The following is a 23,252-nucleotide window of genomic DNA, read 5'->3' on the forward strand; positions in this document are numbered from 1 at the left end:
CTGATTCGCGCTGTCGCTCCATCACTACGTTCATCTCATTACAACTGTAGAGTCAATTACCGTCCGACTGATCAACCTGAATGCCTACATCCTCTCTCCCTCTTCACCATCTTCTCCACTCCACCTCCACCTCCATACTCGATGACCACAGGCTATAGCACCCCCACCAACCGCTACAGCGCCGCCCTGAGTCTCGACAGCAACCTCACACACTTTAGTGACTACGCTCCTGGCCCTTGCATCACTCTGAATCTCGTCACCAACGAACCCTTGGCCTTCAAGCAAGCTGTGGAAGAGTTCGTGGCCGCCAAGCTGCATGAGCTAGGCGCGGCGCGTCACCTCGAGCGCCTCGCCGCGGCCGGGGAGGCCGGCACGGTCCTCGTGAGTCTAATGAGCTGCACGCATGTGTGCTAACACTAGATCTGCTCGACCGCCCACACAACTATCTGGGCCTACCTCGGTGACCTAGACGCCCGAGGTGTGGAGTTCTGGCGCGCCCCCATGCAGAAACGCTACCTCGAAGCGGAGCTGGCCGCCATCGTCAACGATATGCTCGACGTCGAGGAAACGGCAGAGTTTGGGACCACAACGCGCATCACCGCGCCGATAGAGTACCCTGATGTCCACCTGCCCGGCTTTTCTGCCCTCGAGATCGTTTGCGAGGTGATTGTGCAGCCGGCGTGCTCGCGGTCAGACGCGGTGGGCTGGCCACTTGTGTAGTGGTGGCAGTCTGGTGCCATGTTGCTATGACAGAGATACTATGGTAGAGATGCAAGAGCCGTGCCTGTTAGATGGTATGCAAGCCCCTCGGCTAGCCCGAACGGTGCATACGGACACGCTAAACGGTTGGAGATGGTTCCACAGGCGCGCCGGTAAATGGCGGTTCGGGAACTCATGAAGAATTGCATTGTGAATCGGCCCATCGACGCTGCACCAGCCACCAGGGCCACCAGCTTCGCTCGCACCCAGTCCACAGGTTTCAGGAAAACCTCACTCGACTCTTCCTTCTTCGTCGCCACCGAAGAGCTTCCACACCCGGGCAGAGATCGAACCACTCGGGTAAAGATCGAACCACTTGCCGTCGCCCGTAGTCGCTGCTGCAGCCGCACTACATGCACAAAGTACATATAAGGAGCCTAGGACGTTTCTGCATCTCCCCCGTCACCCACTCCATTATCTCTAACAACAACCATGGGCGCATACCTGTCCAAACTCGCGAGCGGCCCCCCAGCCGCATTCCACTACCCACGCTCGCCCTTCCTTGACGCATTCGCCAAGATCGTGCTAGCGCGTGTGCAGGACGGCATTGCGGCTCATGGCGCCGCCAGTCCCCCAAACTTATCGGTGGGCCCCTAATCCTGCGTCATAGCTGACAGCAGGTCTCGCCGGCCTGGAGAACGTCGATTAAACTTGTCTTCGCCGTCGAGTCCAAGGAACTCAGCCAACACCTCTGGCTCGAATGGCAAGACCTCGAATATGAAGACGGCAAGTATCTCGCCAAGTATGTAGACGATTTTGTTCGCGGTACGGTTGCAATGGAGGACATTCTCCACCGCCAGCCGCCGCCGTCTGATACGGGGTCGGTTTCTGAGTTCCACTGTACTCTCTCTCTCCGCCACAAGGACGTTTTAAGCGAAAGGGAGGTCGCGAAGCAGAACAGGGTCCATCTCTGGGCGGAATTTGGCAGGAAGCTTGATTCCAAGACTCCCAAGGACAGCGGTTCGACCGCCGGGAGTGGTGGCAACGAGAGGCACGACTACAGCGTTGTGTTTCCCGCAGTTCGGCAGGAATGCAAGAACGCCGGGCACTTCCGAGCGGTCAAGGATAGGTAGAACGGCACCAATTGTACATATGTAGCGGACAGAATGAATTGAGATACTGGGAGCTTCGCTGCATACCTAAGGTGGTGATAAGGGCACAGACCGCGGTCAAGTCGAGACGACACGGAGAAGGTCGAACAGGTCAGCCAACGTGAGAAGGGGGGCTGAGCACGTTCTGGTCAGCCCCCTACCAGGGCATTCCATAGCCATGCAAGTGAGGTGGCTCCTCTGCACCCACCCGCGTCCTACCTATCTGGAGTACTGCAGGATGGAGCGTCAGAGTTGCAATGTCCCGGTCCTTCTCGCACTGTGTGTGAATAATTCATTTCACACGCACCGGCCGCCACCACCAGCTCCATGATAGCGCATCCGAACCCGACGGGCAAACGAACCCCAGCCTTTGTCCTCGTGCTTCTGTTAAACGAAGCGCAAAGCCCGGCCGCAACAACATCGCCCCCGTCACCATGCACTTATCATAAGTTTGCACAGCATCCCTGTGGCCAGATCACAAGCACCGCTCCAGCTCCCAGGCACTTGTTGCAGGAAGGGTGGCCGCGCACTTCGCCACATACTTGTGGCAGCGAAGGGTGGCCATGTCGAGGCAAAGCGGCTGGGGACGCCGAACGCTCCCTGCCAGCACGGACGGCCACGCCGAGCCCCCCAACTAGGTATGACCTTGATATGCATGTGTCGATGAAAGGAGTTCCTCCCACCTGCAGCTGAGCACGCACATCTGGACAATGCATAATCTGCGGCACGACGTGATAGGTCGGCCAAAGTGGCATTGTCTCTTCCCTTTGACCTGCACCCACTCCGGTTACCTATGACCGCCTACGCACGCACACATTCTTTACGCCGCAGGCTAAAGAACCCAAAATCAACTCACTCTGTCCTCACTCTGCTTCGTCAGAAGGAAGCTCGAGACCCAAGCCGCCGCGCCGCCCCCGCAGAACCGGGGGTATGAATGTACATATAATTTGAATCACAACAGATCTCAGATCTTTGCACTGATCCTCCCCCTTGCTCACCATCTCACCCGGCCCCCTTGTTCACCATTCATCAACCAGTATGGGTGGAGCCTTTAGCGTAGGTTTCCGACGCATCCCACACGCGGACCCCGAGCCACTGCACTTCGCGGGCGAGGGGTTGGACTCGTTCGCCAATGCTGTGCAGGCGTACCTATGGGCCCGGATTACTGCCTGGCGCGCCGTCTTCGGCAAGACGAAGTACCCTGTGCGTCCCTCATCGACGGCAGCGTTGCTGACGGCAGTACGCAGCGCACGGGCAGACATCAATCATCCTTGAGTTGACCACCGAATCGGCGGCCGAGGAGGACTACTGGAACCCGTGGCTCATGCCAGAATACAACATGCACCTCGCCAAACAGCTCGATGGGTTCGCGAGGGCTATCGTCCGCCACGAAGTCCGCAGCTTCCGCGACTTTCCGCCCTCAGGCGAGAAGAAGCACCTCTTCATCCGGCACCCACTCCAGTACCCCTCCATTAACACCACCGGTGGCGCAAGCAACAGGTGGAAGACTGTTCTCCGTGACCGGCTCGAGCTCCACGTCCAGTTGGTGATGAGCCGCGATTTTCGGGTGACTCAGGACGAGCGCGAAGAGGAGGCGGAGCGCATCAAGAGTCGGGGATACTACCGGGTGGTGCTGGCGGCTGCTCAGTGAGGATAAGCACGGAAAGCAGCCGAAACCAGGCGTGAGGGAGTGGCCAAGGGTGGCCAAGTCGGTGGCACGGTGACGGTCCGGGCCGCGCGGGTTAGGACTGTCCACGACGCCGAGGTCGCTCCATAGGGTATATTAGCTGTATACATGTAGTACACCTCCTCTACAGACGCCACCACAAACACAAAGCGCGGTCCTGCGTGACGCGTCGGTCAGTTGGCGGTGCGCGGCATCCCTCGCACTCCGTGTGCGTCACGGACGCACCATCCACCCACTCGTGCTCTTTCAAAACACAACGACATAGCAAAGCTTCGCCTTGGCCACCAACCGAGACACTTACCCGAGTCACTCGACCTGCCCTGTGCGCCAGTGCCGCCGCCGTCTCGTCCTGCGGTCGCTCACTATAAGAAGCCAGCTGAGGGCGGTATCTCCACTCTTTGTACGCCACCACTCATTCTCTCCACATTAAACCTCTCCGAAGTAGACATGGGTGCCTCCACCAGCAAGAGCGACTTCGAACTAGGGTACAGCCACAACGAGTTTCACGACGACGTGTACGCGCACATGCAGACTAGTCTTGTCAACCGACGGAACAGGTTTATCAGCAAGTTCAAGGTGTGTGCCTCTGTCCGTTGTGGTGCTGACAACAGTACACAAAGTACGGCTTCACGTCCATCAGCCTCGAGTTCACCACCGACCCCAACTATAACTACAAGAACCCGTGGAATACGCCCGGTGGACGAAGATGGCTTCTCAAGCAGATCGAGGATTTCGCTGAGGATGTCGTGCTCGCGGAGGTATTCTACCGCCTCCCAGCCGTGGGGGAGACATACTACTCCCTTCACCGTCGTGCAATCAGCGCCCCGACCCAAAAATATACCGTGAACGCCGACCCCGCCCGGGTGGAAAGGGCGCTCCTCCGTGACACGTTCGAGATAAGGGCTCACATGGTGATGAGCCGCGACCCTGCGGTGACTGAGGCCGCCGCCAAGGAGGCCGAGAGGCGTGTCAAGCTTGGCGAGCACTACAAGGTCGCGTGGTCCCTGCCAATGCGCTCCATGCACGTGCAGGGAGTGAAGAGCCAGGCGGAGGGGGGTAGGCTTGGGAGTGTGGGGGAGAGCGGCGATGCTGCTGAGGCCGAGGGCGTCCATGCTTCCGCGAGTGGCGGGGACACCGTGCTCCGCCCATGATAGGACATTTGGTGTAGGTATGTACAGATGTAAGCAGTTTCCCTGTAGCCTCCGGAACTACATGCACACGCCACGAGCAGTGCGCAAGGCGGATCGGCGGCGAGGTGCGGGCCGCTCTCGCCCCGCATGCTCCGCTCCGCCATGTACCTCGCACGACTCGTCCCCTTGGCGCTTGCCCGACCCATTCAGTGGGATGACGCTTCATCATCATCAAAGACGCCCTGTCAGTGGGCATGACCGACCCCGGGGGCGTTGGACCGGCTCCGCAGACGACCCCGAGCCCGCCGCCGACGACGTTTGATGCCAAAGCAACTCGTTTCCCTCCGGTGCACAGCCGCCCCCCCACCCACAGGGCGCACGGTCCTCCAACGAGAAGACCTGATAGTATGCGAATGCAATCCTGGCTCATGAGGTGCCCCTTGTCGGGTGGCCAGTCCCCGTGACAGCACCCATCCCCCAGGACGATGTGGCGCCACCCTACGCCCTGAAGTGTGTGCCACACACAACTCCCACCCTCACACCACCCACCCACCCGTCCGTTACTCTCGCCCACGAACTCCCCTCCCCCTCGCCCCCCTCCCCCGGCAGGCTACATAAGCAGTGTACGTCTCCTTTCTCTCCTTCCACTTCTCCCACCACCACCAACAAACCATGCCCATCACCGCGCCCACCTACCTCCAGCCACTCAACGTCCCACCCAACTTCGTCTCGTTCGGCAAAGCAATCCTCGTCTACGTCCATGGGCGTACCCTCGCGGTCCGCCGCACCGCAGGCACCCAGCCCACCGAGGTGCGTCTCCTACCCCACTCCAGCTCTGACCCCAGCTTTATGCCACCCATGGAGACTTGCGCATCACCGTCCAGACGCCGTGCACCCGCCTGTGCTGGCGCGCGTGGGAGCGCCCCTGGCTCAACGCGCACCTCGTGCGCCGCCTCGAGGAGCTGGCCCACGAGCTCGTGATGTGCGAGGACACGAGGTTCACCAAGCCCCCGCCGCTCGGGTGGGACCAGCACTCCATCTGCCCCATCATCGGCCTCCCGGTCCGCATACACAACCCCGCGTGCGACGAGTGTCGTGGCCGCCTCGAGATCTTCGCCAAGCTCACCGTCACTCTCCCGCCTACAAACGGACAGCCCAAGGCCAGCGCCGACAACGACTCCGACTGGGAAATATTCGCCCCCCAGCAGTCCGATGAGGAGGAGACTGGTAGCATCGGCCAGGCGCGTGAGGGAGCGGAGGAGGAGACGAATGCGGATGCGGGCGCCAGCGCCGTGGCGGGGGCGGAGGCGGATGAGAAGGCGGGTGCCAGCGCCGAGGCGGGGGCGGAGGCGGATGAGAAGGCGGGTGCCAGCGCCGAGGCGGGGGCGGCGGCGGACGAGAAGGCGGGCAAGGAGGCTGCGAAGGCGGTGGTCCCCCGCTTCAAGATCCGCGTCGGCGGCACCTACCATCTCGAAGACGAACCCCGCTTCCCTCGCCAGCCCCCACCCAGCCCCGTCATGCGCCCAAATTAGGTACATACATAGGACTCTCGTAGCCATGCAATTTGCTGGTCTCCTATACCGACCACACACATGCTTGCGCTTGCGCCCACTGACAGACACACACACACACACAAGCGCTACACGAGGCCCGGCGCCCCGCCCAGTGTTGGATTGGCGGAAGTGGGCTTCTCACCCCTCGCACCAGTGTGCCACACCCACGCCACTGTCACACCTCCGCACCACCCTGCCTTCGCGCGCACCTCCACGCAGCAGTACAACTATCCCGGTCGTTTCCTGCACCTCCTCACCTCACTCACCACCCAACATGGGCATCACCACCAGCAGGTCCGCCGCCCACTGTAGCTGCCCGCCTCCTCAAGGGCGCCTCCCGCCACTGCGCTACGACCCCGACCCCGACTCGTTCACGGCGGCAGTCTACGATTACATTCTAGACCGCTGCGCCTCACACCGCGCTGCCAGTGCCTTCACCTCGACCGTGAGCCTAGATGACAAATGCGCTGACAGAAGCCGTCCGCCATGCTCGGGCACACCACCATCACTGTCGGCTTAAGCGCCTCTCCGATCTTGTACTCATGGTCGCTGCCAGTGCCTAACGGGATGGTCGTCCGACACCTCGACTCCTTCGCGCGCAGTATCGTCTCGCACGAGAATGAGGTGTTCACGCAGTTGCTGCCGCCTGGTAGGACGAGGCTCGCCGTCCTTCGGCAGGCGATCGAACTCCCCAGCACCGACTTCCCCACGCGAATGCTGGACGAGGCGGTGAGCCTTCGGCTCCGCGGAGGGTTTGATGTCCGCGCCGAGATGTTGATGAGCCGCGCCGAGCCCGTGGACCCGCCTTGGCGCCGTCGCCGTCGGGAGGACGAGTACGTGAGGCAGGAGCTTCCTAGTTTGGTGTGGATTCTCCTGATGCTCTTCCTCGTGCTCGGGTTGAGCGATGTGCGTCAAGCGACAGGGTGGTGGTGAGTGGGGTCTCACTAGGCTCGCCGGCCGGGGCTGGGGAGCGAGCATGTCCCAGCCGGCCCGTGAACAATAGTACCCACCCCCATGCAGTCACTTGTCTTCCTGCCACAACAAAAGTGGCGGTGTCTCGTCGTCGCAGGTGGCACAACTCACACCGTCACACGCCCATGCGCGCCACCACACCCCCTCCGGCAGCCGTATGCACCCGCCCGTCTGCCCCGCTAACGACAACGCAGCGCGGGGGCACACCGACTTCCGCGTCACTCTTTCCCCGCTGCGGCTGCTGGCTCAAGTGGGCGGAGGCGGAGGACAACCAGCGTCTCGTGTGGGCAGCGAGGGCCCTGCTGGGGGCTGGTTTGCAGCCGCGGGCGGACACGGGGGCGAGGTGAGAAGGGGGGGATCGCCGAGGCTCACTCTCGTGCCGCCGCTGACGACGGGCGAGGGCGGCGACGAGAGTGGTTCCAAGTCTCGGCCGGCGCCCGAAGCGGAGGGCACGGGTGGTCGCCCCAAGGACGCGGCCGGTGGAAGGAAGAAAAAGCGCCGTGCCGCGTCTCCAGCCAGGCAGCACCTCGGCTTCTTCCAGGCGCTGGAGGCGTTCTTCCATAGCGACGAGCCTGAGGTGGCCGACTGATGCCGATGCACCCGCACACCCACTAATGCTATACATAATGCGCAGATACAATGAGACCGGATACCAATGTCAATGCAAGTCTACTTGGCAGAGGGCTGGAGATGGGTGCTGGGCTTGGGACGCGGCTTCTTCTTCATGAAGAGCACGCTGGCAGGGGTCGGTGTCGAGGGCCGGGACGGAGGGCGCGAGCCTGCTTCCGACGTGGGCGCCGAGCCGCCGTCAACGCGCGGGCGCTTGTCGCCACGCGGTGAGCCCACGCTGTCAGCGGGGCGCTTTGGCGCGACGCCGACTGGCACCGGGCTGGAGAAGAACGGCAGCGGCTTGGAGGCCTTGAAGTTGTCCACCTTGGGCTTGGGGATCGGCACCGACGTGCGCGGCTTGTCGTCGATGCGGAACCGCTCCCGTGGTGGCGAGGCCGGCCTCGGTGCAATGTTGGCTGGGAGGGCAGCGCGGCGTGCGGCCTCCTCCGCGGTTTTGTAGGCGTCCGGGAAGACCTTGGGCCGGGGGATGCGCGGGGCGGGGAGGCGTGGGCCCAACACTGGCTTTGGCGGTGCAGCGGAGCTCGACCCCGACGCCGCGTTGGAGGAAAGGTATGGGTTCTTATACAGCTCGCCCTCGCCAGGTGCGGTGTTCGGCCTGCGAGGAGCGGCAACGGGTGGTGGGATGTACTTGCCGGACGCGTGCGTGAGTGCGACACGAGCACGGGCAGCCTCGTTGCGCGCCTTTGCAATCGCAGACTGGGCCCGGTTCGGGGGAGGAGGAGTAGGCTGGGCGGCCGACGCTCCCCTCCGCGTCTGCGCCAACGACTTGCCCTTCTTGGGCGCGACGAACGTGTTCAGGACGACGATTTTCTTGGAGGCGCGCTCAGCCTCCATCTGGGCGTAGCGCTCCTTGATGCGCTCGGCCGCCTGCTGCTTACGCCTCTCCGCATCGGCGACTGCTTTCTGGAAGATGAGCTGCTGCCCGCGTCGTACCCACTCACCGCATACATCCTGCGCCAGCCCGTCGTGCGGGGCTCGCCCTTGCGCATCTTGCATTCCTGATAGAAGACGGGATACTCGGTGATGATGAAGGCCTCCCACAGCCAGTCGGTGTCCTTGAGGATGTGCTGTGCATGTCAGCGGACGCCAGAGGTGTCGCTTCGGGCAGGCTGTGCCTTGCAGTGCCAGCAACACTCACCGGCGACGCCTCCTCGATTTCGCTCAGCTGCTGGCGCGGGAGGTTGTCGATGAGGTCGGCTACGACCGAGTAGTTGAGGCCGCCAATGTCCCAGATACGTCCTGCATTGGCGCGCACAACTGAATGTCAGCTACGGGAACACCTTGGCTAGCTCACCCCTAGAGGCATAGTTGCGGAGCGAGTCTGGGCCGGGGCCGTCGTTGGAGGGTGCTGGGTAGTGTCGCATGCCCCGCAGCTCGGCAAGGCGCTGGTCGGAAGTGACCCGAACTGGGGCAGGTGTCGCTGTGATGGGAGTGCGGGCGATGGGGGGTGCAGCGGCCTTTGTAGGGGAAGGAGGTTGCGAGCGTTTTCCTCCTTGGGCGACTGGGCGCCGGGTGTCAATGTTGGCCTGGGTGAAGGCCGGTGGCAACTCTTCGTCGTCTGAGCCAAAGAGCCCGTCGCCGCTCTCCTCGCCGTCTGATTCTTCGTACTCGAGGGCGTGGGCGTCGGGCATGGTGTGTGAGTGGGTGAGGATGAGTGAGAGAGTGGGTGTCGCGAAAGAGACAACGGATCGACGAGAACAATGACGGAGTTGGGCTTCAACTCGCGGTGGAGGTGGAATGGACGCATTTTGATCGCAAACCACGTGGCGTTTGCCCTGACAATGGCAACGACGACTGCATGCGTACAATGGAAAGAGAGAAAGAAGAATGGGATGCGGCGCGCGCAGAGTGATGCACAGCAGCAGCAGTGTGACGGAATGGAGCATTATGGCAAGGGGGAGGGGCGGTGGGAGGGAGATAGGGACAGTGGAATGGTGTAACAGTGTCGGTGTCGCGCATGGCCAGTCTCGTTGCGGAAGTCGGTGATGATGATGCGAGGAGGGTTGGTTTACATGACTAGAGGGGGTCAGCTGCACGTTCGGAGCAGACACGAGGGCTGGGGCGGCGCTACCTACAGACCCCCCCCACTGACAACCCTCCCACTCACTCGTGCAGCAGCTGTCCTGCTCGACAGGTGCGTATGGGTCCTCGCCCTTTCCGAGCGGGCCCCAGATGGCAGGCAGCTGGGTGTGTCAGTGGCTCCTCTGCGAGTTGAACAGCCACTCACCAGCGGGTCGCTTGTCTCGCGGCAGTAGTTGATGAGGCTGGGAGGTCAGCTATCTCAGGCACAAGGTTCCATACCTCAGACTCGACAGCGAGACCATGACGCGCGGACGCGACAGCTCCTCGCGGAGGCGGTGGTTGTTCTCCACCAGCCGGCGGAGCTTGAGCTCGGACATTGTGATCTTGGCGTTGCGGCTGGACATTGTGGGGTGGAGAAAGGTGAACGAGTGTATGGGGGAGAGAGCGGTCGAGGTGGGTGTAGTTGGGGTGAGTGGGGGGCGCGGAGAGGCGTGAGTGTGTGTGTTTTGTGGCGGGCGATAGGAGGGCTTGTCCAAGAAGGTGTGGTTTCCGTGGCGAGTGTGTAGATGTTGTGGACAAGACGCGACACGTCGAGGCTGAAGCGGCTGAGGTGAGGATCGCGAAGAGACGACGTCGACAGTGACAAACGGACCACGACAGAATATCGGCGGAGGGCTCATGCGCCAGGTCCGAGCACCGCACAGACCCACCCGGGGCGGCGGGCAGGTCTTCCCTCCGACGGCGGGGCGGGCTTCGGAGACGGCGCGGCGGCGTGAGGAGAGATAAATGCATGCTTGTGGAGACCCAGACCTCACCGGCGCACGCTGGACACTGCTTGCATGGTGCTGCTATGGCGAACTCTGCCTGTTCTGAAGGAAAAGGCTGAACAAGGCCGTAGTCGATGTGCGCCTCGCCGCCGCCACCATGATTTAAGAATTCCACTCTCGTCGCGACTTTGACTTTGCTCATTCTCTCATCATCCACAAAGACCATTGCAACCACCCCCCTCCCTCCCTCCCCTGCCCTTTCTAACCCTCTAACACCACCATGACATCTCACAAGCACAAGCGCGAGCGCTCCCACTCACGCTCACGCTCCCGCGGCGACCCTCCCCAGCAGAAGGCGTCTTCCCCGCCTTCTTCGCCCCCGAGGCACGCAAGTAGCAGGACCCGCCGCCTCAGCCGCTCGGGGACTTACCGCGAGCCGACGCACGACGACGAGCGCTTCCACCCGTACGGCCGCCGCCAGAGCCGCTACTCGAACGAGTTCGAGGACCGCTCGGAGGAAGGCCGCGACTCGAGGCGTCAACGGCTGTCGACGAGCGGCGATGAACGCGACCGCACCAGGCGCGGCCGGAGGAGCGACGAGGGGTGGTTCGGCGGAGGTGGGAGCGGAGGCGCTCCGGCGTACAACCCCGAGTTGGTGGCCCAGATCATCACCGCGCTGCAGAAGAACGCCCAGGCTTACTCAGGCCCTACAACCAACGTTCCTTCCTCGCCCGCAGTCTCGCCCCTCAAGGCCACCGCGGAGGACGTCATCGGACTCGTCCGTACGCCTCATGAGGAGGAAGATGACGAGGAGGACGACAACTGGGACGAGGTCAGCGAGGAGGTGTGAGTTGGGGCCCGTCGTGTTGCAGCACTAACTCTCCAGCGATGACCTCCTCGACACGCTCCAAGGTAGCCCTGCCGACAGCCCGCAGAGCTAACCCGCAGACAACATGAGCACGCTACTCAGCAAGGTCCCAGATAGCACGACTCAGCTGCAGGACCTCGTGCCGATGTTCGACAACCTCATCGGGGTTTTTGACGGGCTGGCCATTGGGTAGGTACTCGATCTGGGATAACCTAACGCCCCAGGCAACAGACCGACATCTGGCTCAGGACGCACCGCGAGAGCCGCGATAAGATTAGCCAGCTGCTGAAGACACGGCATGCCCAGGCACTGGAGATCCAGGCCAAGGCTGCCGAGGAGATTGCCAAGATCGCGCCTGCCGAGGAGGAGAAGCGCCGCCTCGTCGACGAGGCGCGGGTGGACTTTCAGACGATGCGTGAGTGGGGTGGGAGACGCTCTCAACGCACCCAACTCACACCCCAGTCGCTGCCCAGGACGCTCACCTCGTGGGCCTGAGTAAGGAGCTCGACCGCATCGAGCTCAAGGCAAGCAAGGAGGTGAGCCACGGTCTCCCGCCGCGCTCACGCTCAGGTCGCGAAGCTTCCCAGCGCGGACGTGATCAACAAGGCGGCGCGGCGCGACGCGTACCGCACCATGGCCGAGAAGCTGGGCAGCAGCCCGTAGGGCAGGGGCGGCGGGTCAATGTGTATTTCAGTAGCCATCGAGGGCTTCGTCAGTCGCGAGCAGTCACGCCGTTCAGATGTATCATACATGGCCTACTTGAGCCCGAGGCTCGCCCACGGCGCAGCAGCGTACAGTGCGTCATACCGCCTCACCACGGCCGTCGACAGACCCGCCGACTCGCCGCCCAGCCGCCAGAGCCCGAGGCCAACGAGGCCAACGAGCACGCCCACGATGCCCCTCAGCCCAATCCTCCTCCGCTTCCCGACGACGCGCGGCGCAGCGCCCGCGCCAGCCACCTCGCCGTCGCCTCCCCTCCTCCCGGCGAGCCGCCTAGCCCAGCCAACGACCTTCATCCCGCCCACGAGCGTGTGCCACAGCGCGACGCCCGTCAGGGCAACGTACCCGGCCGTCATCCACGGCCGCGTGGCCACGGCGTTGGCGACAAACTCGAACCCGAACTCGCTCGGGCTCAGCGCGCTGATCGGTGCCGCGTCCTCGGACGGAATGATGCGGTGCAGCAGCACGTGCGGGAACACGAGCGGGATGAGCGCGTACCCGAGGTACTGCTGCGTGCTGAGGCGCCGCGGCCCGCTCCGCGCGGCGAGGAGGGCGCGGCGCGCGATGCTAGCGGCGACGTGCAGCCCGAGCGGGGCGAACACGGCGATGGGTTCGAGCGGGAGGTAGTACTCGCGCCCGATGAGCTGCGAGGCGTCAGCCGAGCCGGCAAAGCATGAGCGGAAGGGGGGCGACGCACCATCGCCCCGTCGGCGCCGGAGAGGCCGCCGACGGCCGCAGCAAGCGGCGCAGCGAGGTGCACCCCGAGAAAGACGCCGAAGACCGCCGCGCTCGCGTTCTGCGTGTGCGTCAGCACGCGCAGGAGCGTGCCGGAGGCTGGCGGGCGCGGCGCTGGTGCTGCTGGCGGTGCTGGTGGTGCGGGGGACATTTTGGGATGTTGGTGGAGGCTGAGGATCGGGCCCGCGTTGATAGGGCGTGTGCGCGGGGCAGGCCAGACACGTGCCGGCGCCGCGTGTCGCCTTGCCGCGGCCGGGGACTGGGCGCGTCGGGATGCCGAGGGGGCATGCATACGCCGCGCTCGACGCCGGCCTCTGCAGCGTGCATGCATGCATGCATGGGCCCGCCTCGCCGCTGCGTCTGCTCTCGGCCCCGCTACAGTGCCGAGCGGCGACCTTACGTAACGCCTGGCTCGCTTGCCCGTGCCTGCCCTCCACCACGCTCCAACCTGCAGAATTGCGCCAACGTTGTTGACACGAGCAACGTTGGCAACCACCACTACGACGACGACAGCCATGGCGCCAAGCTACAAGACTGGCGGCGACGACCTCGACGACGGGCTCGAGCTCGACCCCGACCTGCTGGCGAGCGACGACGAGGGTGTGGACGGGGACGATGGCGACTTTCTCAGCGCCGACGACGAGCCGGCGCCCGCGGCCCCAAGTCGCAAGCGCAAGGCCTCGGGCGACGCCGCCGCCGCCGCGGTGCAGGACGAACAAGGCGACGTGGCCATGCTCCCCGCCGACGGGGACGCGAAGAAGCGCAGGAGGGAGAAGGACAAGGCGCGGCGCGCGGCCAAGCGCGCCGCTGCGGCCGGGGACGAGGGCCCGATCGCAGACCCGACGCAGCTGGCCCCGGGCGAGCTCGCGGCGCTGCTGCTCACCTCTGCGCGGGCGACGTTCCCCAACTCGAGCCCGATGGAGATTGACGAGGTGGTGCTTGGTGGTGAGTGGCCTGCGCTGCCACGCTGACGTCGCAGAAGACCGCCTGCTCGCGCCATTACCCGCCCCCTCTGGCGACGGCTTCGAGCCCCTCGTCGCGCGCCTGGATGACTGTGGGTGTCCCCCGGACGTGCGAGCGCAGAGCGTCCCCCCAGCAGTCTCGTAGTGACTGCTCCCCCCCTCCACTTCGTCCCGTGCGCCCTCCCCCCACACACTCCCGGCCCCGCTAACCCCGCCCAGTGCTCAAAGACGCGCCGAAGAAGCCCGCGCCCGGAACCCCGCGCGCCCTCATCGTCAGCCTCAGCGGCATCCGGTGCGCCGACGTCGTGCGCGCCGTGCGCGACGTCAAGCGGCCCGGCGGCGAGGTCGCCAAGGTGAGTCCGGGCCACGCCGCACATACGCCTCGCTGACGCTCGGCGCCCAGCTCTTCGCAAAGCACTTCAAACTCGTCGACCAGGTCAAGTACCTCGCGCGCACGCGCGTCGCCATCGCCGTCGGCACGCCGGCACGCGTCGCAAAGCTCCTCGCGGACGGCGCGCTCAAGGTCAAGCAGGAGACCGTCGTCCTCTTCGACATTGGCCACCGCGACTCCAAGAACCGCACCCTCCTCTCCCTGCCCGAGGCGCGCGACGAGCTCTGGAAGAGCCTGCTCTCGGGCGACGCGCGCGCAGCCCTCACCCGCGCCCGTGTCAAGTACGCGGCATTCTAGGCGTCAACCGCCCATACCCCGCCCAGACTATACCCCCACACCCATACCCTCGGTTCAACCCGCCGAGCTCGCATAGATTACCGCGGTTCCATGTGCCGTAGACTACATGCTATTCCTGACTGTTGCATAGGGGCCACAGCCGGCACGTGGCACATTACTAGTATACAAGAAGGCAAGCTCGTCTCAAAAGTAGTCGTCGTACTCGGTCTCGTCGGCCGCCTCGGCCACGCCCATTAACCCCCGGTTGGCCAGCAGCCCGTTGGCAATCGACTGGCGCGGCTTGAAGCTCTGCCGTCGCGCCTTGCGCTCGTCGCCAGACGGTAGACCGCCGGGCAGGCGTGGCCGTTGTGGTTGTGGCGCGGGGTTGAAGACATCGGGCGCGGCGTAGGCAGGCGCGTTGGCGCGTGCAGAGAGCGCAGGCTGGCCGAAGCGGCGCAGGTTGGAGCCCGCCGCGGGCGTCGGTGTCGCGGGGACCATTCTCCGGCCAGAAGGTACTCGGCTCGCCGTGGTTGATGTCGACGCCACCGAGCTCCCAGAGACGACGCGGGGCCGCTTGGCGCCCGCGCCAGCTGGTGTTGGGGCTGTTCGTTTCCGTGTAGTCGACGCCGCCGCGCCGGCACGCTGCCCTGGACCCGGTGTCGCGCCGCGCGGAAGTGCCGGTGCCGCGCCCAAGCCCATCTTTGCGCGCTTCTTGGCCTCCTTTGCTGCCTCCTTCGCGGCAAGGGCATTCTCGATCGTGTCGACGACGCGCTCGCCCGCAGCGAGGAACAGCTGGCCATGCTCCGCCTCCCACACGGGTACAGCTTTGAGCAGCTCGGCTTCAATCTGCCCGGTCAGCATCACTCACACCGCCGTACCCACCTTCGGCTTGAGCTTCTCTACCCTCGTCCGCATCTTGGCCTCTTCTAACATGGCCTTGCCGCGCTTCTTGAATCGGTTGGGGTCGTTGGCGTTGACCTCGAGCTCCTCCTCGTTCGCCTTGAGCACAAGCCACTCCTTGACGCGGTGCAGCAACGGCCCCATGACCTCGACTCTGGCTCGCAATCTCGCAGCTTCGTCCTCGTGTTCCTTGAGCAATTCTTCCGTGTATTCGTCGTCGATGAACCCGCCAAACTCGCCCTTCTCGTCGTCGCTCATCATGAGGCTGTCCTGCAGCATCTCGATTTCTCTCCGCACACCCAGGACGAACGACGAGAGGGATGTGCGGCGAATTTCCAGGACACGCTCAAGTTCTTCTTCGTACTGCACCGTCAGCGGCTGACTTGCGCCTCGACTTACCGCTCGGATGGTCGACTCTCCGCTCCCCCGGTTGCTCTCGATGAACAGGTCAATCACGTCCTTGGGCACATCCAGGCGAGTCCACAACGGCTCGATCTTTTCGTACAGCTGCTGGATCTCGTCGTCCCGCCGGTCCTTCTCGGCAATCCACTGGCGGTCAGCGGGCACTCCCAAACTCCACTCACAATCTCGAGTAGCGTGTCGGCCCAGTTGGTGAGCCCGATTTCCGGCTCAATGCCGTCCATCCCTTGAATCTCAACGCCGTCCTCCTCGCCACTGGGCACTGGGTTGCGGGACATGATTCGATCCAGGGCGCGCTCGTACCGTTCATGAGCACCCGGTGTCTCCTCATCCTCGCGCGCCGGCAAAAGGTGTTCGGGGAACTGGCCAAGGCCCAGTGGCGGCATCACGAGCTCGGCATGGTACCAGATCAGGTCGTTGAAGTTTGTTTCGAGGTTGCGTAACCGAACGTCCTACAGGTCAGCGTGCTGTGCACTGCAAATACACTCACCCTCTCGGCCAAAGCCCGATCCAGAGCCGCCTGCGTTGCCGCCATGACATCCTCGGATACGTCGAGCCAGCACTCGTTACGCAGCTCAGCGGCCGCGGCAGTGCTGGCTCGCCGACCCGATGTCCGCTTGTTCGTGTTTGTTGTCGGGGCCAGGAGGGTTTGAGCTGCCAGCGCGGCCGTCGGTGCCAAGCTCTGGCGCGAAGTCGCCCTGGATGGAGCTGCTGGTACCGGCGCACTGCCAGGTACTGGCTCGAGCGGGGCGGGCGGTTCGAATCCAGGTCCGAGAAGGATCGACAGCTCGCTCAGAGTCTCGCGCAGTTCTGTCGTCAGCGCAGTCTTTGGGCCCTGCTTACTTTCAATTTTCTCCAGGCGCTCTTCATACACCAGCTCCAGTTCGTCTGCCTGTTTGATGATGCGCTCGTGCTGGTTTGGCAAGGGCTGCGGGGTTAGCTTGGCACTAGACGCTGTTCCGTCGCTACCACTGGGTCTCCGACCGACGCGAGGGCACCAGGCCTCCTCCTCCTCGCCGATCAAGGTGGTAGACAGATTGTCCCGCCACCCGCATGACACACACGACCCGACACCCAACACTCAACACCGCCCCCTCGCCTTCCCTCGCAACCAGCTCCACTCACCTCTCCCTGCTCGCTCTCGCGTCGAACGGCTGCCGCGACACTCCTCCCACGATCGCCGAGCGCGCGCGCCAGAGACGAAATCATGCGCTTTCCGTCGGCGATCTTGGCCTCCCATATCGCGACTTCGTCCTCGCGGGATCGGACAACGGATACGATGGCATTGCGAACTGCGGCGTCGATGCGCGCCTGGTCCTCTGCGAGCGCTGTGGGCGGTAAGGCGAGCTGGGCGTGGAGTGACTTTAGGAGCGGTATCTGCTCTTCAATGTATGATTGCGCGTCCATGATGTGCTGCGACGCATTAAACGAGTGTAGTGGATGGTGTTGTTGTCGAGTTGTAGAGTGCACAAACGTCGAAGTAGTCGTTGCTGTTGTTGTTGTCCTTGTTTTGATCCCGAAAAGTCAATCGCGTGGAGTAGGTGACTTGTTTGTGCCCACCATTTAGCCACGTGGCGGCTCCTCCCCCAACGGCCTCCTCGCATCGCACATTCCATCCCCTTGTTCCTCCTCCTCCTCCCCCTCGTCCCACTCTCTCCTCTTTGCTTCTCTCTCCACAAAGACGCTTCTTGCACAAGACGTATTCGGGCAAGACTGAACAGCGCTTCTCTGCCAACGCACACGACCCCAACCCCTCTAAAAGCCGGTCGCTCCTCGCAACAAACCGCGCCTGCAATCGACACTACTAGTCTCACACGTTCGATCAGCACTCCATCCCAACCATCATGTCCAAGCGCCCGTCTGCCAAGCCCAAGAGCCCTCCTACTCCTCTCTCGGCGAGCGAGGAGAAGCGCAAGCTGCTGCACCAGTACCAGGATGACGATGGACATTTCTCCCTCGTGAGGTGAGTTTGTTTGGTGCGGGTGGGTAGGGGGTAGGCTGGAGTCTGAGTCGAGTCTACTCGAGGTTGCGGCCGTGGGAGGAGATGATCCTCCCGAGGCTATGCGGTGGCGATACAGCTGCGCGCTAGGCAGATTGTCGCTCCTGCTGGCCAGCCGTGACGCTTCTCCGAGCTCGCCGAATCCAAACCCGCCGCCGCTCCACACTAGTGCGGCGGCACCCAGCGCACGACCTAACACCCCCAGGAACTTCCGTCTCGCCGACCTGATCACGATTATGAACGGCGTGTGCGGCACGCTGTCCATCCTGTTCTCGGCGCGCTACCTGATCCTCTCGTCCAACCTGCCCGCGCCGCCCTCCGACCTGGCGGTGCAGACGCTATACCTTGCGCACCTGTTCCCTATCCTGGGATGCGGATTCGATGCGCTGGACGGCACGGTCGCGCGTTGGATGGGCGGTGGATCAATGCTGGGACAGGAGATGGACTCGCTCGCAGACCTCGTGAGCTTTGGCGTCGCGCCGGCCACTCTGGCGTTCACGCTGGGTCTCCGCCGCCCCCTCGACGTGCTCGCGCTCCTTCTGTTCGTTTCGGCTGGTCTCGCCCGCCTCGCTCGCTTCAACGCCACCGTCGCCCTCATCCCCGCCGACGCGTCCGGAAAGTCCAAGTACTTTGAGGGCCTGCCCATCCCGTCGAGTCTCTTCCTCACGGGCTGGATGGCGTTCTGGGTCCGCCAGGGCTGGTACGTCCTCGGCTCCGAGGGCGGTGACGTGCCCCTCGGTGTGCTGCAGGTGTTTGGCGATTCGCGCTGGGGCCAGGTGCACATCGTCTCGGGCGTGTTTGCGCTGTGGGCGGCGGCGATGGTCAGCAAGACGCTGAGGGTGAGTCGCGTGCCACGTCGTGCTGGGCGCGAGATGCTAGGGGCTTCTGCTAACGCCCCCAGGTTCCAAAGTTGTAGGGAACAGAGGCGCACACGACATACACACGCGTTAATGAGCAGATAGGACCCCACGTGGGCGTTGGGGCCTGTAGCAGTATGGGATTCAACATCATGTCGCTTGGGGACGGGGGGCTGGACCGGACAACGCTGCAGGTCAGCCACAAAGACTCGGGCGCACGACACGAGGCGATCCTGGACGAGGGTGTTGGGCCTGAAGGCTCTAACCATTCAACTTGACATCGCAGGTGTATCTGCGTAACTTTGACTTGTCCTGTTCGTTCCTGGCGCCGATGTCCCAGGGGGATGTGATCCGCATCCCTACTCTCACCACGTTGACAGAGGCCTGTTGGAGCCCCCAGCCGCCTAGCTGCCTCATTCCACACGGCTCCCATGACAGGCCCACCCAGCTGGAGAGAGTCCAACTCCTGCCCGCGGTGCAAGTGATCCCGGTGACGTTGCGTGAGGAACGCGTGGCGATTGAATGGAATCACATGTTGAGATCGAGGGCCATGCAGCCGGCCGGCGTCTTGCAAGTCATCATCCCATGACTAGCTGTCCCTTGGTCAAGTGCGACGATGGAATGCAGCGAGTGTGTGGACACGGATCTTCCGCGGCCTGGCAGAACAAGCTGAGCCGCGTGGGTAAACTCTAAACTCTAAAGCCGGGACGAAGTAGTTAAGACGTCACGCTCGGGCAGGTGCGTAGCGCCCGTTAGCCAGGTATGTGGATGTTCACAGGCATTGTAGATACGTGGCCGTATGGTCGGCCGTGACGGGCCGCTCAATGGCACTACACGTCGCGGCGTGCCTACGGGCTTTGGCATCCGCGCAATGTCGAGATTGGTGCCAGTGAATCACCAGTCGCACTCCTTGTGGAGAGCATCACCTGGCACTGTTCTCACGGCGTGAAGAACAAGACGCGCCGTTCGAGGGGCAAGAACACTCCTGTCCAGCTTGGAAGGCTTGCTTGTCATGAGCAGCGTGTCGGCGTGCCCCCTGACCTACTCATCACGCGCTCAACCTCAGGCTACGCCTCCTTGGCAGGTGCGAGGGGCATTCCTCGCGGACCGTTACCTGGCGCTACCCTTGTAGCCACTAGGCAGATTAATCACAGAGACTGCTCGACTCGAGGAAGAACCCGCAATCCGGCGGGAGGCACGAGACTTGCCATGGTCATGGAACATGTGCGGCGGTGTCAGCTCGCTCCGATGAGCTCCCGCACCGAGGAAGGTATAAATACGGAGCGTGCTGGGCCTCTTGCTCGCCTCATCCCAGCTCAACAATCTTCCTCCTTACTCTTACCAATTTCCAATCACTACTAGCTATGCCTTGGCCCGTATCAGCGCGACACACGGCCGGTGAGTCGGGCTGCTACAATGGCCAGCATGGGTGCTGATACCCCAGGTTACACGGTTTGGCTTGCCCCCGACGAGGAGCAAGAGAAGGTCGTCACTGGCATTCTGAAGGACTATTCGGACAAGACCTTCGTCAACTACAAGAGAGGCGTTGAACGTCGCCCCAAGGGCGGGTTCGCCCCCATGCCGTTTGGGCTGCCGACGCCCTCGAACGAAGTCTTCTCGGACCCGCCACCTCTGCCCCCGTCGGCCATCCTGATCCTCCCACCGGCCTTGTGCGGCCACACCAGTGCTGACAGCATTAAGACCATGGCCAAGGAAAAGGTCGACGCGTACACCGGGGGCCCGATCAACATCAAGTTTGGCGCCCTCAAGTCGACAAGCGGCGCGTGGGTGTGGACACCGATCGATGAGGGCCAGAGCGACTCGAAGAAGATCGACACGCTCCGCACCGCACTCAAGGACCGCCTCTGGAGCACCACAGAGAAGTCGCACCTGTCGGTCCCGACCCCCTACCTCGTCCTCCTGGACCTCAACCCCGGCCTCGAGGCGGCCATGGACCCTGCCTTCAGGTATGTTGAGTTGCAAGGGTGGCACTGACGCGCACAGGTACATCGAGCATGAGAATGACGTCCGTGTGGCTTTCGACGGCAAGCTGCCGAGCCTTACGCTCACCAAGGTCGTCGTCATGCAGGGCAACAAGAAGATCGGCGAGTTCCCCATCCCCAAGGCGGCTTAGGGGTATGTGGAGAGCAGGAAAGGGAAAGGACGAACAGAAACCCAAGAAACCCGACTTGTACAAGATCGGTAGTAAATAGAAAACCCACCAAGAAGACGAACATCCGCGTATGGAAGCCATCGACCCCATGACACACCCCGTGCCCTGCCTCGTCATCATGTCGTAACCAGCATTGAAGGAGTATGGTTATCGCCAGGGTGCCGCAGACGGTAGTGCCGGCTGGAGGAGTGAGGGGGAGGGTGAAGCGGGCCGAGTGGCATGCATCGCACTGTCAAGAGGTCGAGACTGGACATGGACTACCAAAGGTTTCGCGCGACATCCCCCGCAGCTGGAGACACTTCGGGTTCTTCTCCAGGCCGAACATTCCCTGTTGTTCTCCCCGCCGCGCAAGTGTCGCGACTAAATGGAATCAACGTGAGATCGAGCGCACGCCAAGTCGGGACGCCCGCGTGCCACATCGACGTAGCACCAAGGCCAAGTGACAAGTCCTATGACTAGCCTTCCAGCCCACGTCATCCTGTCTAAAGTGCGCCACGGAAACCTTATCGCAAGCTAGCGGCGGAGGCATGTGCCGGACCGACAGTACCGCCCAGATGGAGGTGCACCCGTGCGGTGGGCGACGTTCTGTACCAGTCTCCGAAGAGACAGTGTCGCCCGATCGCGGCTGGCTGCATGGAGCGACAGCGTGCGGATCAACGCTGAATGCGGGATCATGCGTCACATGCGCCGACGAGAAGGAATGCCACATGATCCGTGTGGTCGAATTGTCGAACCCAAACGCCAAAGTCGCGGCACGAGCTGCTAGACAACATGTGCGGGTGGATAGCGCTGTTTTCACTGCGTGGAGCATGCGCCATGCCTCATAGCTGTGTGGTAGGGGCGGACAGTTTGTCTTCAAGGCGCCGCGCACGTCTTGACTCGATGTCGAAGCTGGCGACAGGTCACTGATGAGCGGGCGCAAGTCGCTTGACGGTTTGCGCCTGGCGGCCTCCAAGAGCTGTTGTCCACTCGGCAACATCCTCGAGCGATCGTCTGGTCAAGGCTGGCAGTGAGCACGTATTAGTTGCACTCGCCAAGCCCCCACCTGGCTCTGCCCTTAAAAGTACATGGTTACACTCTACGCTCTACGCGAACCCGACCTTCTTCTTAGGCTCGGCCGTCTCAGCCGGCGCAGCAGCCTCGGGCTTGCGTGCCCGCCTCCTGCGCGCGCGCTTGGCCTTGTCCGACGCCTTGATGGCCTCCTTGGCCGCGTCCTGCGCGTCAGCTCCGCACCCGCGCAATCACCCACCAGAGCCTTCTCGCGGTCCTCGGCCTTCTTGCTCTTCTTCTTCTGTGCCGCGTTCTGCGACCGCGCCTTGTCGGCAGCCTCGCGCCCGCGCTCCTTCTCGCGCTTCGACGCAATCACCGCGTCCTTGTCCGCCGCGACCGCGTCCACCAGAGACAGGAGCGCGCCCTTGTCCTCGAGGAACACCTTGCCCTTCTTTGTGCGCCGGCGGCGTGCTGTCTTCGTGGTCGCTGGTGCGGCCACGGGCGCCGCAGCGTCGGGGGAAGGCTCGCGTCCGGGCGCCGGGTTCGGGGCCGGCTCGTCCTCGGAGTCCGAGGGGGCCGAGGTCGAGGGCGCGGCGTCGGCTGGCGCAGCAGCCTTTGGTCGTCGGCGAGGGCGCTGTCCGTCAGCGGGGACCACTCGGACAGCCTACCTTCGTGCTGGGGGCAGCCGATCCGTTCGCGGCCGGAGCTGGCGTCCCGGAGGCCGGCTTGGCCGGCGCGGCCTTGGGCTTGCCGTTGGCTGCGGGCTTGGGCTTCGGCTTGCCATTGACCGCGCCCTTGGGCTTCCCAGGCCCCGCAGGCTTTCCGTTCGCAGCCTTGGGCTGGCCGTTCGCCTTGGGCGCCGGCTTGCCGCCGGCCTTGGCGGCACCGGCCTTGGGCGCAGGCTTGGGCGCGGGCTTGCCGACAGCCTTGGGTCCCGGCTTGCCCTTGCCCGCGCTGCTCGTCTTCTTCCCCTTGGCCGCGGGGGCCGTCTTGCTCGGTGCGGCCGTCTTGCTCATCGCTGGTGGTGGTGTGGTGGGAGAGTCGCTCGGCGGTTTGTTTGCGCCGCGCCGAGTGGACGACCAACTTTCAAAATTCTTGCCTCCACTTTGTAGCGTGGCTGCCACGTGGTCCACGTGGCGGCATGAGGACGCGAGTGTGGCGATTTGACAATGTGCGTGCGAGCTTTCACGACGCAGAGGGTTTCAGAATCCAATCAAATCTTAATCGTGTGGCGTGGTCGCCGGAGCGGTGGGGAGGAGGGAGATGGGTCTTCGCCCACCTGCTCCCCAAGAGCGCAAGCACGTGCCCGCCGACCCGGCGGCCGATTGCTCAGCGCCCTTCCCCCTCCCC

At 63.4% G+C, this 23,252-nt stretch overlaps 14 protein-coding genes across 14 annotated transcripts; 9 read left to right on the forward strand and 5 right to left on the reverse strand.

Annotated features, from left to right (window-relative positions):
* Nucleotides 1-141: 141 nt before the first annotated feature.
* Nucleotides 142-720, forward strand: Q8F55_001683 (uncharacterized protein; the record flags this gene model as incomplete). Its single annotated transcript, XM_069350299.1, has 2 exons — nt 142-381; nt 508-720. The coding sequence occupies 2 exons, from the start codon at nt 142-144 to the stop codon at nt 718-720; spliced, it is 453 nt and encodes a 150-aa protein (XP_069210685.1).
* A 2,168-nt stretch (nt 721-2,888) lies between these two features.
* On the forward strand, nt 2,889-3,501 carry Q8F55_001684 (uncharacterized protein; the record flags this gene model as incomplete). The annotated part of the gene is made up of 2 exons (XM_069350300.1): nt 2,889-3,053; nt 3,109-3,501. The coding sequence occupies 2 exons, from the start codon at nt 2,889-2,891 to the stop codon at nt 3,499-3,501; spliced, it is 558 nt and encodes a 185-aa protein (XP_069210686.1).
* Nucleotides 3,502-3,984: 483 nt separating this feature from the next.
* On the forward strand, nt 3,985-4,688 carry Q8F55_001685 (uncharacterized protein; the record flags this gene model as incomplete). The annotated part of the gene is made up of 2 exons (XM_069350301.1): nt 3,985-4,113; nt 4,149-4,688. The coding sequence occupies 2 exons, from the start codon at nt 3,985-3,987 to the stop codon at nt 4,686-4,688; spliced, it is 669 nt and encodes a 222-aa protein (XP_069210687.1).
* Nucleotides 4,689-5,339: 651 nt separating this feature from the next.
* Nucleotides 5,340-6,199, forward strand: Q8F55_001686 (uncharacterized protein; the record flags this gene model as incomplete). The annotated part of the gene is made up of 2 exons (XM_069350302.1): nt 5,340-5,477; nt 5,552-6,199. 2 exons carry the CDS (start codon nt 5,340-5,342, stop codon nt 6,197-6,199), a joined length of 786 nt encoding a protein of 261 aa, XP_069210688.1.
* Nucleotides 6,200-6,494: 295 nt separating this feature from the next.
* Q8F55_001687 (uncharacterized protein) lies at nt 6,495-7,781 on the forward strand (the record flags this gene model as incomplete). The annotated part of the gene is made up of 3 exons (XM_069350303.1): nt 6,495-6,665; nt 6,698-7,126; nt 7,593-7,781. 3 exons carry the CDS (start codon nt 6,495-6,497, stop codon nt 7,779-7,781), a joined length of 789 nt encoding a protein of 262 aa, XP_069210689.1.
* An 80-nt stretch (nt 7,782-7,861) lies between these two features.
* Nucleotides 7,862-9,453, reverse strand: Q8F55_001688 (uncharacterized protein; the record flags this gene model as incomplete). Its single annotated transcript, XM_069350304.1, has 4 exons — nt 7,862-8,725; nt 8,764-8,889; nt 8,961-9,079; nt 9,117-9,453. The coding sequence occupies 4 exons, from the start codon at nt 9,451-9,453 to the stop codon at nt 7,862-7,864; spliced, it is 1,446 nt and encodes a 481-aa protein (XP_069210690.1).
* Nucleotides 9,454-9,830: 377 nt separating this feature from the next.
* On the reverse strand, nt 9,831-10,248 carry STE18_1 (Guanine nucleotide-binding protein subunit gamma; the record flags this gene model as incomplete). Its single annotated transcript, XM_069350305.1, has 4 exons — nt 9,831-9,838; nt 9,930-10,005; nt 10,050-10,086; nt 10,124-10,248. 4 exons carry the CDS (start codon nt 10,246-10,248, stop codon nt 9,831-9,833), a joined length of 246 nt encoding a protein of 81 aa, XP_069210691.1.
* Nucleotides 10,249-10,891: 643 nt separating this feature from the next.
* Nucleotides 10,892-12,142, forward strand: Q8F55_001690 (uncharacterized protein; the record flags this gene model as incomplete). The annotated part of the gene is made up of 6 exons (XM_069350306.1): nt 10,892-11,457; nt 11,498-11,523; nt 11,560-11,668; nt 11,704-11,894; nt 11,942-12,015; nt 12,059-12,142. The coding sequence occupies 6 exons, from the start codon at nt 10,892-10,894 to the stop codon at nt 12,140-12,142; spliced, it is 1,050 nt and encodes a 349-aa protein (XP_069210692.1).
* A 92-nt stretch (nt 12,143-12,234) lies between these two features.
* Q8F55_001691 (uncharacterized protein) lies at nt 12,235-13,085 on the reverse strand (the record flags this gene model as incomplete). The annotated part of the gene is made up of 2 exons (XM_069350307.1): nt 12,235-12,843; nt 12,897-13,085. The coding sequence occupies 2 exons, from the start codon at nt 13,083-13,085 to the stop codon at nt 12,235-12,237; spliced, it is 798 nt and encodes a 265-aa protein (XP_069210693.1).
* A 364-nt stretch (nt 13,086-13,449) lies between these two features.
* cms1 lies at nt 13,450-14,584 on the forward strand (the record flags this gene model as incomplete). The annotated part of the gene is made up of 4 exons (XM_069350308.1): nt 13,450-13,879; nt 13,914-13,988; nt 14,116-14,249; nt 14,300-14,584. The coding sequence occupies 4 exons, from the start codon at nt 13,450-13,452 to the stop codon at nt 14,582-14,584; spliced, it is 924 nt and encodes a 307-aa protein (XP_069210694.1).
* Nucleotides 14,585-14,767: 183 nt separating this feature from the next.
* On the reverse strand, nt 14,768-17,290 carry ASE1 (Microtubule bundling protein; the record flags this gene model as incomplete). Its single annotated transcript, XM_069350309.1, has 5 exons — nt 14,768-15,409; nt 15,446-16,012; nt 16,048-16,335; nt 16,374-16,811; nt 17,009-17,290. 5 exons carry the CDS (start codon nt 17,288-17,290, stop codon nt 14,768-14,770), a joined length of 2,217 nt encoding a protein of 738 aa, XP_069210695.1.
* Nucleotides 17,291-17,727: 437 nt separating this feature from the next.
* On the forward strand, nt 17,728-18,798 carry CHO1 (CDP-diacylglycerol-serine O-phosphatidyltransferase; the record flags this gene model as incomplete). Its single annotated transcript, XM_069350310.1, has 3 exons — nt 17,728-17,846; nt 18,088-18,721; nt 18,784-18,798. The coding sequence occupies 3 exons, from the start codon at nt 17,728-17,730 to the stop codon at nt 18,796-18,798; spliced, it is 768 nt and encodes a 255-aa protein (XP_069210696.1).
* Nucleotides 18,799-20,103: 1,305 nt separating this feature from the next.
* Q8F55_001695 (uncharacterized protein) lies at nt 20,104-20,873 on the forward strand (the record flags this gene model as incomplete). The annotated part of the gene is made up of 3 exons (XM_069350311.1): nt 20,104-20,137; nt 20,184-20,706; nt 20,744-20,873. 3 exons carry the CDS (start codon nt 20,104-20,106, stop codon nt 20,871-20,873), a joined length of 687 nt encoding a protein of 228 aa, XP_069210697.1.
* A 1,124-nt stretch (nt 20,874-21,997) lies between these two features.
* Q8F55_001696 (uncharacterized protein) lies at nt 21,998-22,921 on the reverse strand (the record flags this gene model as incomplete). Its single annotated transcript, XM_069350312.1, has 3 exons — nt 22,571-22,921; nt 22,162-22,536; nt 21,998-22,126 (listed from the first exon to the last, which is right to left on the reverse strand). The coding sequence occupies exons 1-3, from the start codon at nt 22,916-22,918 to the stop codon at nt 21,998-22,000; spliced, it is 852 nt and encodes a 283-aa protein (XP_069210698.1). The 5' UTR covers nt 22,919-22,921.
* Nucleotides 22,922-23,252: the final 331 nt, after the last annotated feature.

The sequence above is a fragment of the Vanrija albida genome (genome assembly GCF_041260175.1).
Source record: "Vanrija albida strain AlHP1 chromosome Unknown contig_2, whole genome shotgun sequence".
Lineage (NCBI taxonomy): Eukaryota > Fungi > Basidiomycota > Tremellomycetes > Trichosporonales > Trichosporonaceae > Vanrija > Vanrija albida.